Genomic DNA, 12,931 nt, shown 5'->3' with positions numbered 1-12,931 from the left:
GCCATCCTGTTCCCTATTGTGATTTGGTGATTAGGCAGACACTAACTAGTAACCCATTTGTGCTTTATCTGTTAGTTCGGGGTGTTAATTTTGCTCCCTCTCTCACAGCTTCAGAGACTTTCTATTATCCAAATCCCTTTGCTGAATACGGGCACACAGCCCAGAGGGTAAGACTCTCTGGGAGTTCTGGAGTGAGTGTTATAAACAGGAGACATGGAGATCCAGAGCAACACATTCAGGGGATATTGACACTGATTTAAATGGTTTGGGAGCACAGAGACAGCTGTCTGACTTGGGCAGATTGGAAGGATCACATCGCTGGAGCATGGTTTCGCTTGATACCATGTGATGGGTTGGCCTGGCATGCTTCCACTGAGGATATCCTCTGGAGGGTCTCTGTGTTCTAAGGGAAGGTGAGCTCTCACTAGAGGGACGTGGTGTTAGGATATAGATATTCAGGCCTGTCTGCAAAGGCCCAGACTTTAGGAATTTAGGTGTATTCTTATCACTTATAGAGGTACAAAACAAGAATCAAAATCAGTCTGCCTGTTTATAGGCCTTCTCTCACTATGATAGTCTAAGGCCTTGTTCTTAGGCTAAGGCTTTTGGCTAAACAGCAGGGGCAGCCATAAGCTGGGAAACGACCAGTCACGTCCTCACCAGTCACACTGAAATAAGGCATTTTGGGGCTGTTAAAAAGCTGATCCAATCTATCACCTCCAGAGAAAGGGAAGAGCCTAGAAGATTTAAAGAAAACTTAGTTTGATAGCATCCTGTCTGGCAAGAACTCACTTATCAATAGCTGGGGTGTGAAATCCTCATTTATTTGTTGTTCTATCACTATAGTTCCTACTTCCCTATTGTTTGTATGTATAAACTCTGTCTGGTTCTGTGATTGTTTCTGTCTGCTGTATAATTAATTTTGTTGGGTGTGAACCAATTAAGGCAGTGGGATATAATTGGTTAGATAATCATGTTACAATATGTTAGGATTGGTTAGTTAAATTTCAGTAAAATGATTGGTTAAGGTATAGCTAAGCAGAACTCAAGTTTTACGATATAGTCTGCAGTCAGTCAGGCTCGGGACGGCGGGGAATTGGAATAATGTTTTGCTAAGGGGGGAATGGGAACAGGGACACAGGCAAGGCTCTGTGGCATCAGAGCTGGGAACAGGGACACTGAGGAAGGAAATTGGAATCATGCTTAGTGGAAATTCACCCCAATAAAAATCAAATTGTTTGCACCTTCGGACATTGTTGCTCTCTGTTCATGCGAGAAGGACCAGGGAAGTGAAAAGGTAAAGGAATGGTCCCTCTAACACACGGGCTGTGTACGTGGGGGAAAGAAGAGCTTGTACCTTTGGCAATATGCTGATGGACCTCTACTCTCACCCAGTTAGAGAAGGTGACGTTTTTGTGCAGGTCATTGATTCGGCAGATGTACAGTCGGGTTTCCATTGCAGTGATGAGCAAATCTGGCTCTGTGGCCCCCATAATCTGGCAGCAAGCAGACTGAAAAGAAAACACAACCTGAGGACATGGCACAAAGTCCTTTCTCTTCACCAGTACGTTTGTAACCCAAAGGCACCAGCAAGCTCTTGGAGAGAGACATTACCCTAGAGACATGGCAGAATCTCCCTGTTTCAAGCCCCTTTAACCAGACTGATGGATGATGCAAAGGTGGGTGCAGGGAAGAGGAGCTCATTTGACAGCTCCCAGCAGCAACTTGCCATTGATGTGTCATGGGTCTGAATAAGCAAACACATCCCACTTCCCCCCATTCTCTTTGCTTTTGGTTTCCTAGCCTCCTGGTTCCAAACCTGGCCGGCTCCAGAATGGACCATCTCTATTATACCATGGCTGTGTAAGCAGTAGGGCAGGCTGAAGCAGCCCTGTCCTGGTGACAGAATGGATCAGAATGAGCTAGGAAGGCAGAGCATGCAGTCAAGTATTGCCAGGTAGAGAAATGGAGCTGAGATTCCCAGGCTGCATGGATGCATCCTCTGGTTGCACTGCTGTGAATGCAGAGACGGGGGGGCTCCTATTCCTGCTCTCCTGTGTGTTTGTCAAACCTGTCCGAGCAGCAGGATTCATCCTAGCAAAGATGGCTGAGCTAAACTGCCCCATTTAACTGGCTTCCTTTCCCGCACCAAGACGAGCATTTGGGGTGAGCATGGGACTGCACAACAAGCCTGCCTGAGGTGGATGTGAATGCCAAAGGGAAAGGTGTGCATGTGCACATGTCTGCATGTTGGTGGATGGGGTTTGCAGGAAGAGTGGCTGTTTCCAGTGTTTTAATCTGAAATCAGATGTTAATGGTAAGTGTAGCAGAGCAGCCCGCGGGGAGGGTGGAGCAAGCCCAGGCCCAAGAGGATGCAGTGTCACTGTTCCACCTGGTTCTCAGCACCTGTGCCCTGCTCTGCTTTATCATCATTGCGGGCCTGATTTGCTGCTGTCTGGCCCCTTATGTCACTTGATGCCTGTGCAGCCTCAGGCTCTTACCCCTGTGGCAGTGAGCAGCGGGGACTGGTTTGGGCGCTGTGCCCAGGGGGAGCACTGACTCCAGATGCCAGGCAATGGAGAATCAGGCCCTGAGAGCAGAGACTCCCGGTCTCTTGTTACATGCCCAAGAGAAGAGGCTGCCATCCTGCAGTCACTAGGCCCACCAGTGAACCTTACTGTGCCTTGTCTCATACCCTCCCACTTCCCCTGCACACACCTCTCTCTCCTCTAAGCTGGCTTGGTCCAGCTCTCGTTGCCTCTCCCCTGGAGGGCTATATCTTGTCCCCCTGGCTCCTCCTCCCTAAGTGACTTCACTGGCCCTGCTGTCCTTGGAGCTCTGCTGCCTCCCTTCCTCTCCCTGCTTCCTTGTTTGCCTGCAATTACTGGGCCAATGCGTTAATCCCTCTCAAGACACAGGCAACCCCCACCCCACCCCCAGCACTGCTCTCTGTTCCCCCGGTGCCTGCACATTCCTTCTCATCCCTCAGTCCCTCTCATTCCTCTTCACTCCGCTGTCTCCGCTCCACCCCCAGGCTTTTACGCTCCTCTGGCAAGCACCTCTTCCTGAGCTGAGCACCTCTGGAGAAAAGCCAGCAGCTGGGGATTTCCCCCTCTGCTTTTTTCCCTCCAGTTCTGCTGCCTTCCTTGCTAAACAAATCTATTTCTCATTGAACTGCTCCTGCACCTCCAGTCACCAGCACCGTTTCTTCTACCTTCAGCTCCGGGTCCAACCCTCTGCCCCTCTCTGTTCTCTACCAGCTTCCTTACAGATAGTGCTAGCACAAACATCTTCCCTCAGCCCCTGCACATGGCCCCTGGATCCAGCCCACTCCCCACTCTTGGCCACTCAGTCTTTCAGACATGGCAGCTTTGTACTGACAGGGCTGAGGGGGGTTCTCTGCCCATCCGTGTAACTGATGCATGTGGCACAGTGGCTGGAGTGGGGAGGGGAGCCTCTGTCTTGCAGTCGCAGATGTGCTTTCCCTTGGCCTTACCTGGCACTGGTAGAACCACTGGTACTGTAGGGAGGTGCAGGCTGTGGCCCTACATCGCATCGTGAGGGAGTAACCAACAGGGACGGAGGCGGAGGCCGGCTGCTCAGTGATCACAATAGCTAGAGAGAAGCAGATGCAGAGTGTTAATGGCAGCCAAGGGAACAGAGAGAGGAGCAGCAAAGTGGCCTGGTGCTCTGGGCCCTAAATATTCAACCTGTTTTCCCTGGAGTTGGATGGCCCAGCATGATGCAGGGTGTTCTTTTCCCAGGCCAATCTGTAGAGCTAGATTGAGCCTTGGCCCTGCAAGGGCTGGAAGGGAAGGGTGGTGACTGGATCCCTCCCTCATCTTGTGCCCCACGCAATTCTTGACCTTGAGATGCCATAGACGCCTGGGTGAGAAGCTACCTCCACGGGGGTAGGCTGGGGCCCTGGGCTCATCCCTCTCTGTACCACTTCACTCAGTTGGCCAGGCACATGATGCTGCACCATCTGAAGGGTGCTCCTGCACTGTGCTGAGAAGCTCTGGAAGGGGCTGTGTCCATCTGCTCAGGCTGATGCTCCTCACCTGTAGAACTGCTGGTATGCCTTCTCAGCAGCTGGGGTCTGACATGTTGCCATCACCACTTTTACAGTGTTTAAACCTATGGGCCACAGCGCTCAGAGCTCTACAATTTGTATATTGATCTTTTGAACAGTAGGATACACTGCAACTGCACATCGAGTGTCGTTAATAAAGATGGCCTGCAGAAATGCTCCATTACATCTGGCTAATTAGCAGAGCACCATACAACAGCTCTCCTGGAAGCACCAGTGGTGGCTCCATCATTAAGGGTCAGTTAAGTTTTGGGAGAAAAATAACAGTAACATCAACCCCAAACATTCAAAAATCATGAGTCAAGCCCCAGAAAACATGAGATGATTTTAAATATTGTGAGATTTCAACAAAACACATTCAGTGTTATTTTTCTTTGCTTTCTAGTGTTGGAGCATTCCTGGCTCGCGTTGTCCAGCTTTTCTCTGCAAACCAGGGGGGTAGAAACTTGGTTTCTTGTTTTAAATGGAACCTGAAATTCTCCCATAATCACATGATTCCAGCAGCTGGGGCTATGGGAAAAGCGCCAAAGGGTGTGACCCACAGTTGTGTGCCACACCTGCAGCACGGCAATACAGATGTGTATTTAAACTCATTTGTTGCGCTTTGGGGGTGGGCAGAAGAGAGAAATAACTACTATGGATCACAGTGAAGGGAGCCCTATCCCTTGAACATGGTTGAGCGCCGCTCACCTTTTGGCATTGCTTAATCAGCAGCTTGGTCTTCCACGGGCATAGGCACGAGGCTGGCGTCAGCAATTAAGCGCCTCACTTCCTGGCCACTTTCCCGCTAAGAAGCAGCACCTCCCTGGAAAGAGGCAGAGGGTCTTTGTGAGAAAGGAAACTTCTGGCCCACATGCCAGCATATCAAAGCAGAGAGGCAGCTGGCTGTTGCCATGTTACCCAACACAAAGGGCCCACAGGCCAACTGTGCACCATGGGGTCCTTAGTAACCTGCACATAGATTGTTCCTTTGGTGGCCTGTTGCTGCAGCAGCATGCTGGGGTAACAAAAGCAGATACATGCTCCCTCTACCCTCACCCCACCCCCAGACAGGAGAAGGTAGAACAGGGGCAGGTGAGGGGCACTGCAGGATGTCAGGGGCCTTAGCTTTCCTGGGTGGGGAGTGTGCTGTGCTTGGAGGGTGGGGCAATGGGGTGAGTTGGAAATGTGCCAGGGTGGGGGATTGGGGAACCCAGAAATGGGGGGCTGAGAGCAGCCAGGGCTCCCCAGAGCTGTGCCCAGCTAGGGAGGGGGCACCAGAGCTGTGCAGAGGGAGAGGGGCCCGGGCCTGTGCTCTCCCAGGGGAGTGGAGAGGCTGCCTGATATCTGCCAAGGGGAGCAGATGCTAAAGGAGGGTTGGTAATTTTGGAGCTTGGACAGAGGGATGTCAGGGAACCATTCAAAGAAGTGGGCTGGGTAGTCAGGGCTTCCTTCCCCCTGCTCATCCCCCCATAGCCTTGCTTCTACCCCCATTTCTCTCCCCACAATCTCTGCCCTGCCCCCCCTCTCCGCTCAGCTCCATCCCTCTGCCATTCACAGACCTCAACAGGACAAGCCCTGGAGGACTGGAAGCCAGGACTCCCTGCTGCCCCACCTGTTCCCCTCCCCCCTTTGTTTCCTCCACCCTGCAATATAGGGTCAGAGTCCAGCTGAGAGGGATGGGGGGCTACAAAGGAGTCAGATGCAGCTCCCCAGTCCCAGGTCCGTTTTGTCTGATCTGTGGAGTAGTTTAGAGCAGCCGTACTGCACCGGCACTTCAGGCACATCCCTGACACGCTCACTGTGCCGGGGTGTCTGCTGCTGGCAGATCTCCTGGTTTACCCACACCACATACTGCCATGAGGGCACAGTCTGCGTGGCAGGTGAGGGCTGGTCGGATATGGTAGCAGTGATAACAGCTTTCAGGAAGATGCAGTGGAGTGGGGAACTCCCTGGTTTCAGAGGAAGCTCTCCAGGGAAGTGTGTGGCTCAGTGTGACATGAGCAGCAATGTGACGATAACAGTGGTTGCTGCTGGTAGCACCACAGATCCACGTGGCATGTTCCAGGAGTAGAAATACACAGAAATCTCTTATTCATTGACGATTTTGGTACATTTCTCAAAACTCCCATTTGGCCCAACCCGACACATCCAAGCGGCAGGGATGAATTGTGAGGGCTGCCCTGGCCTCTCTAGGTGCACCCCTTCCACCAACACTCCCAGGGCGCAGGGTGGAGGACCCCAGCATAGACTCTGAGCTTCAGCCTCATATTCACATTTGAATCTTACTAAAGCCCAGATCCCAGCTGTGCTCAGCACTGCGTCCATAGGAAGAAAATCCTCTGTCATTGGCATTGTGGCTTTTAACATATGAAATTTACCAGGAGAACTGTAAGCCTCACTGTAGGATAAGTCTTGCCAGGGGCATCACCTCATTAAGGTACTCAGATGCTATGGTGCTGGGCCCACAGCAAGTACCTAGCCAGATCACACATGCACATGAAACAAACGATGGCCCTGATCCTGCAAATATAAAAGCATGTGAATAACTTGACACACTGGAATAGTCTCAGTGAACTCAAAGGGACTATGTACATGTACATGAAATTACTGGTGAGCCTAGAGGTTTGCAAGGTTGTGACTTATGGATGGGCCTTACTCAAGCTGCTTTCTTGAACCTCTACAACTCTTTTGCGTATGTTGAGAAAATAAAATCTTTAGTGTTTGGGATCCTTCTAATCTGTAGGACTGTTACTTTACCACCGCCTGTAATTTGCTCTAGACCAGGGGTAGGCAACCTATGGCATGCATGCCAAAGGCGGGACGCAAGCTGATTTTCAGTGGCACTCACAGTGCCCGGGTTCTGGCCACCAGTCCGGGGGGCTCTGCATTTTAATTTAATTTTAAAGGAAGCTTCTTTAACATTTTAAAAACCTAATTTACTTTACATACAAAAATAGCTTAGTTATATATTATAGACTTATAGAAAGAGACCTTCTAAAAACATTAAAATTGCTGGCACGCGAAACCTTAAATTAGAGTGAATAAATGAAGACTCGGCACAGCACTTCTGAAAGGTTGCCGACCCCTGCTCTAGACAATGCCAGGTGGCATGGGTAGCTGAAAGAAACATTGCTTTAGCTGGTTATAAAATCCTAAGAATAATATTTAAAACCAGACCTGTAGGTTTCGCCCTGCCTCAGGCCCCGGCAGAGCATGTGTGACGCTGGTTCCACCCAATAAATGAAAGTATCATTTCTCACATATTAATGCTTTCACATCCCTTTTAAGGCTCAGAAGATACCAGCATTCAGCCTCCTATTAGATGTGCAGCTTCAAAACTTTGCTAGAGGAGCCCAGATGCCCCATTCAGCCCTTTGGCAGAAAGACAGAGTCTTGTGACTGTCACCAAGTCAGAACAAAGCAAACTCTAGCTTAGCTGGCAATTTCCAGGATGGCAGGCTGCATGGGGGATCATGGAAATCTCCTTTGTGCCTCTTTCTACCTTCACCACAAAAGAAAATAAAAAGACCCACAGATGTCAAAAAGGACAGTGATTCCCCTGGGGAAAACGCCAGGAAACTTACCAGGTGTTCGGCTTCGTAACCTGCGGGAGAGCCACTTCGCAACCTGCTGCTCAGAAAGTTCCTGGCTGTACAGTGATCCAGCACTTCCTCATTTCTGCAGTGGTTTGGTGAGGAGTCTCACACCAGCACAACAGGCTGAGTCACTAGCCAATCCCAAAACAAGTCCAAGCCCTGAAAGTGAAACTGGGAAAAAACTTCTCTGAGTGCAAGTGAGTCTCCTCCCTCCTGGTGAGAGTCTGAGACATGTGAGCTGAGGAAACAGATCTGCTACCAGCACTGGTCCCACACAAGCAGAGATCTCAGCATAGGCAAGGTGAACAAATCTTCCTGCCAAAGGCTTCCCTGGAAGGGGACTTCCCAGACAGCATGACAGCCTGCCTATGAGTCAGCTCTCAGATTTCCTTCCTCCAGTATTTCTTAAAGGAGCAATAGCAGCCTTTAGTCATAGTACTGCTCCTTTCTCTTCACAACCGTTACACGTTCATCCTCTCTGCTGTTCCTGCCCACCACAAACAGCTGCCCTGTAGCTAAGCCAGCATTGCTGCCAGATAATCAGGTTAAACGGGGGGAAACCATCATCTCTCTTCTTAAAGTACTTTTATTTTGCAGCTTTTGGAGTGTGTGGATTCAGAAAAGGGATGGGAGAGGCCAAGCCAGAAAAAGAACCAGAGACAGCTGCATCATACTTTTCCCTAAGAATCATGGGAACATCAAAGGGAAGCATGAATCACCAGAATCTGGAGATGATTCAGGAACTAGTTGTGACTACGTCTAGTTTAAAGCAATCAGGGGCCATAGGCTCCTCCAAAAATGGGATGCCCCATAGCTCTGCTCCTCCAGCCCAGACTTGGTTGTGGTCTCACACACCTCCTTTGGAGGGCTGGTGGAAGGGGACCTCCTTCCCCCGAGAGAAACAGAGGCAGGAACAGGGGAGGCCCTCAGTGTTTATTCCAGCTGCCAGGGCATATCTGCCAGGGAAGATGAGCCATCTGCTGCACTCTTTCTCTCCTGCCACACAGAGTCCTGTGCTGGGGTGATGCTGCTGGTGGGGCTGTCCAGAGCAGTAGGCCTCAGAGTTAACACCCCCTCAGCGCTATTGTTTCAAGCTCTCTGCAGACTCGGGCAGATGCTACAGCAGTTACCTTCAGGCCATGTCATCAAACAGTCTTTCCCAACCATAGGTGCTAGAAACTATTAAAAAATGAAACTGAGATGAGATGATGATGTAATCATGTCACTCCATGAGCTCTGGACCTAGTTATGCCTTAATCTGACCCTGGTCTCAACCTCAGAATTAAGGGTGAGTTGAGTTGTTCAATTAAAGCAGGGATTCAACCTCTCAGCTAAGTATCCTCCCCAAATCCCAGCATTCACTCTTTGGGCACTGTAGCAGGGTGGCCCCAGCCCCGGCCCCTGCTCCTGCCCTGAGGGGTTTAAAAGTGGCCTGGCAGGGCTTGAGAGCTGCTGCTCTAAAAACTGGGCTGATTGGGGAAGTGGCTGCAGGTGAGGCCATGCCCCAAACTGAGCCACAGCTGGCCCCTATAAAAGGCCAGGGAGGCCAGAGGCCCAGACAGTCTCTCTCTGCATTCAGAGGGAGAAGAGCCTGGCTGCAGGGAACTGAGACAAGGTACCTAGGGTGAAGCAGGGCTGGGGAAGGCTGAGGAGCTGGGGAAGCTCCAGCCTAGAAAGCCCCAAGCTGCGGCCTAGCATAGGGCAACAGGTACTAGGGGTTGCAGAGGCAGCCCAGGAGTAGGCCAAGGCAGCAGGTCCAAACCCCTTTGCCTGTGATGAATAGGCTGATACTGCAGTCTGCCCCAGGATGTGGGGCTAGACAATGACTGGCAGTAGCCAATACTGAGGCAAGGTGGGGATAGAGGGTGGGGGTTCCCCAAGGAGGGGAGACCCAGAGAGAAAGGGGTTACTGCCAGGGGCAGCACCCCATGTGAAAAGGCACTGGGTCCAGGGAGGGACACGAGGGCCTGAGGACAGGTGGATCACCGGCCTGCAGAGGGCGCTCCGGACTGGAGAACAGAGCTAATTCCCGGAGTCACCAGCAGGAGGCGCCGCAGGGGTGAGGCCCAACCCGTCTACAGGCACAGAATGAATTTTCTGAGAATTTGCAAGTTAATTAGCAATTCATTTAGGAATTAAATTTCATTTTTAAATGGGTCTGTAAGGGAATTTAGCCCTCTATGTCAGTCTATTTTTTGTCCCAAATGATCTCAATAGCGGAATAACCGACTCCTCAAACTTCCCATGTAGTTACTGAAACTCTCTGAAATCCTGCCTGTAGGTTGTATCTGAAGAAACTTGATTGGAGTTACAACCAGAGTGAACATCTTAGTATATCTCATAGTTCGGATTGTAGCCGAGAGCCAGGGCTCTGTCAATAGCTCAGGTCTAGCTAATTTGCATACTGCAGTTCAATAAGTTGAAATGAGTCAGCTCCATGAGCATATCAGAGTTGGGTTACTTGGCCCAAGCTGTCACCACTCCCAACAGTGCTGTGGCCACATGCTGGCTTCTGTAGCCCATCAGACAGAATCCTGGTCTGAGGGGCTGGGTCAGGTTAACGGGATTGGGACTCTTCTGGGCAAGATGAACACCACTCTCGGACCATAGAGACATCAACAAGGGGCCACGAGTGGGAGGATATGGGTGTCCCCACTATGCCCTAATCTTTCAGCAATTCTGGGGAGACCATTCTGGTCCAACACTTTTTTGAACAAGTCCCTTCTCTGCCCATCTCATGATGACATCATGCAATGTAAGGATTGCCTGCAGAGGTGCCCATGAAATTAATAACCTGCACCCTTCAAACCCCCAGCCCCCTACCCATGCAACCCCTCGAAACCCTGCTGCCCACACCTGGCTTCCAAGCTCAAAATCCCTAGAACAAACCACAAGCCCTGATGCCTATGCCCATCCACCACACCAACAGTAAAAATTCCCATGCAAAGGGGAAGTAAGGTGGAAAATGCCTTGGCAGATCCAAGCTCTCCCCAGACTGGAGGAGACCATGCAAATGGTATTCCAAAACTGAAGGGAAAGCAACATTTTCTCATTATTGCCATGGAGACTTGAATTACTACAATAACTCCTTGTTCTGTTTCTCAGCTCCCCCAGATCCTGCACCTGACACCCCATGTCCCTCACAGCCCTAGCTTACAATAGCCTCTGCTTTCACTCTGCCTCGCTGCCCAGCCACATGCTCCAAGATGAATTCCAAGCAGGGTACAGCCAATCTATCTAGACATCAGTAAAGCATTTGATACAGCGCCAGAAGGGAATCTGTTAGTTGAGATAGAGAATATGGGGATTTGTACAAGAATTGGAAAGTGGGTATGGGACTAGCTAAAAGGGAGATGACAGTGGGTTGTGCTGAAAGGGAAATGATCAAGCTGCAGGGAGGTTACTAGTGGAGCTCCTCACGGCACTAGTCTATTAAAGAGCCGACGGATCTTTAATATTTTCATTAGTGACCTTAGCACAAAAAGCAGGAGTATGCTAATGAAATTTTCTGATGACACAAGGTGGGGAGGTGTTATCAACACAGAGAAGGATCGTACAAGAAGAACTGGATGACCTAGAGGACTGAAATAAAAGAAATGGGGTGAAATGTAATAGAAGAAAGTGCAAGGTAATGCACCTGGAGACTAGTACCAATAATTTCTGTTAGAAGCTGAGGGCTCATCGTTTGGAAATGACAGAGGAGGAGAAAAACCTGGGTGTATTAGTCTATGGCAGGATGATGATGAGTAAGGCTAAGATTTTGTTGTCATTATTTTTAGTAAAAGTCATGGACAGGTCACGGACAATAAACAAAAATTCACAGCCGGTGACCTGTCCCTGATTTTACTAAAAATTACTGGGGTCAGGGCTAAGTAGGGGAGAGGAATGGAGTGTGGGGGGGCCATCTGGCCGAGCCCCCCGTCTTGATGGGGGTCACATCCCTGTTCCAACAGCCACAGTGGGGGGGGCCACAGCCATGGGGGCGCACAGCCCCTGCTGCTGCAGGACAGGGGTGTATGACCCCAGCTGCAACCCTGCCCAAGCTCCAGCGGCAGTCCTACGAAGCCATGAGGGCCCCCTCTGCAGCTGCCAGGCAGGGTCGCATGGCCCCCACTGAAGCCCACAGTGGAAGCTGCAGGGCTGGGACGCAGTGGGGGGTACAGCCCCCGCTCCGGAGCTGGCCATGGCTGTTGCATGGGGTGCACAGCGCCAGCTGTGGCTCCTGCCAAGCCCTGGCCATAGCCCTGGGAAACCGTGAGGGGAGCACACAGCCCGTGCTGCAGCCCCCAGCAGAAGCCACGAAGCTGGGACACAGCAGGGGACGCAGCCACGGGGAGTGCACAGCTCTTGCTCCAGAGCTGGCTGCAGCTCCTGGACAGGGGCTTACAGCCCAGCTGCAGCAGCCGCCCCACCCCCCAAGCCACAGGGCAGGAGCTGAAGGGTACTAGTTCCAGCCCCAGTTACAGGGCAGGAGTGCACTGTCGTGCCTCCAGCCCTGGCTTCAGCTGCTGACAGCTGAAGCGGAAGATGTCACAGAGGTCTGGTAAAGTCATGGAATCTGTGACTGCTGTGCCCTCTGTGACTAAATCATAGCCTTAATGAGCCACCACCAATGTCATGGAGCAGTGAAAGAGGCAAATGCAATCCTAAAATGAATCAGGCAAGATATTTCCAGTGGAGATAGGAAAGTGTTATTACCATTGTACAAGGTAAGAGCTCATCTGGAATTCTGTGTGTAATTCTGATCACCCATGTTCAAGAAAGTTGATTTCAAACTGAAACAGGTGCAGACAAGAGCTGCTAGGATGATCAGGGGAATGAAGAGTCTATATTGTCAGAGGAGGCTAAAAGAGCTGAAATTGGTTTAGCCTAGCAAAATGAAAGCTAAGAAGACATCCGATTGATCTCTATGAATACATCAGGAGGGAACACCAGGGAGGGAGATGAGCTACCCAAAGCTAAAGGACAACATTGGCACAAGAACAAATACATATAAACTGGTCATGGGTAAACTGAGGCTGGAAATTAGAAGGTTTCTAACCATCAGAGTAGTGAGGTTCTGGAACATCCTCCCAGTAGGAGTAGTGAGGGCAAGAAAACTAACTGGTTTAAAAATGGAGCTTGACAAGGTTCCAAACAGGATTACATGACGGGTTGCAGGTGGGATTCAGTGAGTCATGAGGTCCCTTCCAGTTTGGTGTTCTGATGTTCTTATTTCACATGGGCAAGCAGTGTTGTAGTCATGCGAACAGCATGTATGTAT

General features: G+C 50.6%; 1 protein-coding gene across 4 annotated transcripts in view; it reads right to left on the bottom strand.

Annotated features, from left to right (window-relative positions):
- The window catches only part of LOC120374064 (mucosa-associated lymphoid tissue lymphoma translocation protein 1-like), a 63,972-nt gene extending 54,905 nt beyond the window's left edge, over positions 1-9,067 (bottom strand). For 2 of the 4 annotated variants that reach the window (XR_005585878.1, XM_039493275.1), the window contains exons 1-4: positions 7,657-9,067; positions 4,781-4,895; positions 3,497-3,615; positions 1,358-1,511 (exon numbers count right to left, since the gene is read on the bottom strand). Coding sequence is in view for 3 of the 4 variants with exons in the window: in XM_039493275.1 (XP_039349209.1) it covers positions 1,358-1,511; positions 3,497-3,615; positions 4,781-4,790 (283 nt within the window). In the remaining variant the exon portion in view is untranslated. The remainder of the gene's footprint in view (positions 1-1,357; positions 1,512-3,496; positions 3,616-4,780; positions 4,896-7,656) is intronic. The other 2 variants (XM_039493273.1, XM_039493274.1) reach the window with 2 other exon arrangements.
- Between the last annotated feature and the right edge of the window lie 3,864 nt (positions 9,068-12,931).

Source organism: Mauremys reevesii, linkage group 10 (genome assembly GCF_016161935.1).
Source record: "Mauremys reevesii isolate NIE-2019 linkage group 10, ASM1616193v1, whole genome shotgun sequence".
In the NCBI taxonomy this organism is placed as follows: Eukaryota; Metazoa; Chordata; order Testudines; family Geoemydidae; genus Mauremys; species Mauremys reevesii.
Note: the sequence above shows the minus strand (reverse complement) of the source record. Positions and strands in the feature narration are given on the sequence as shown.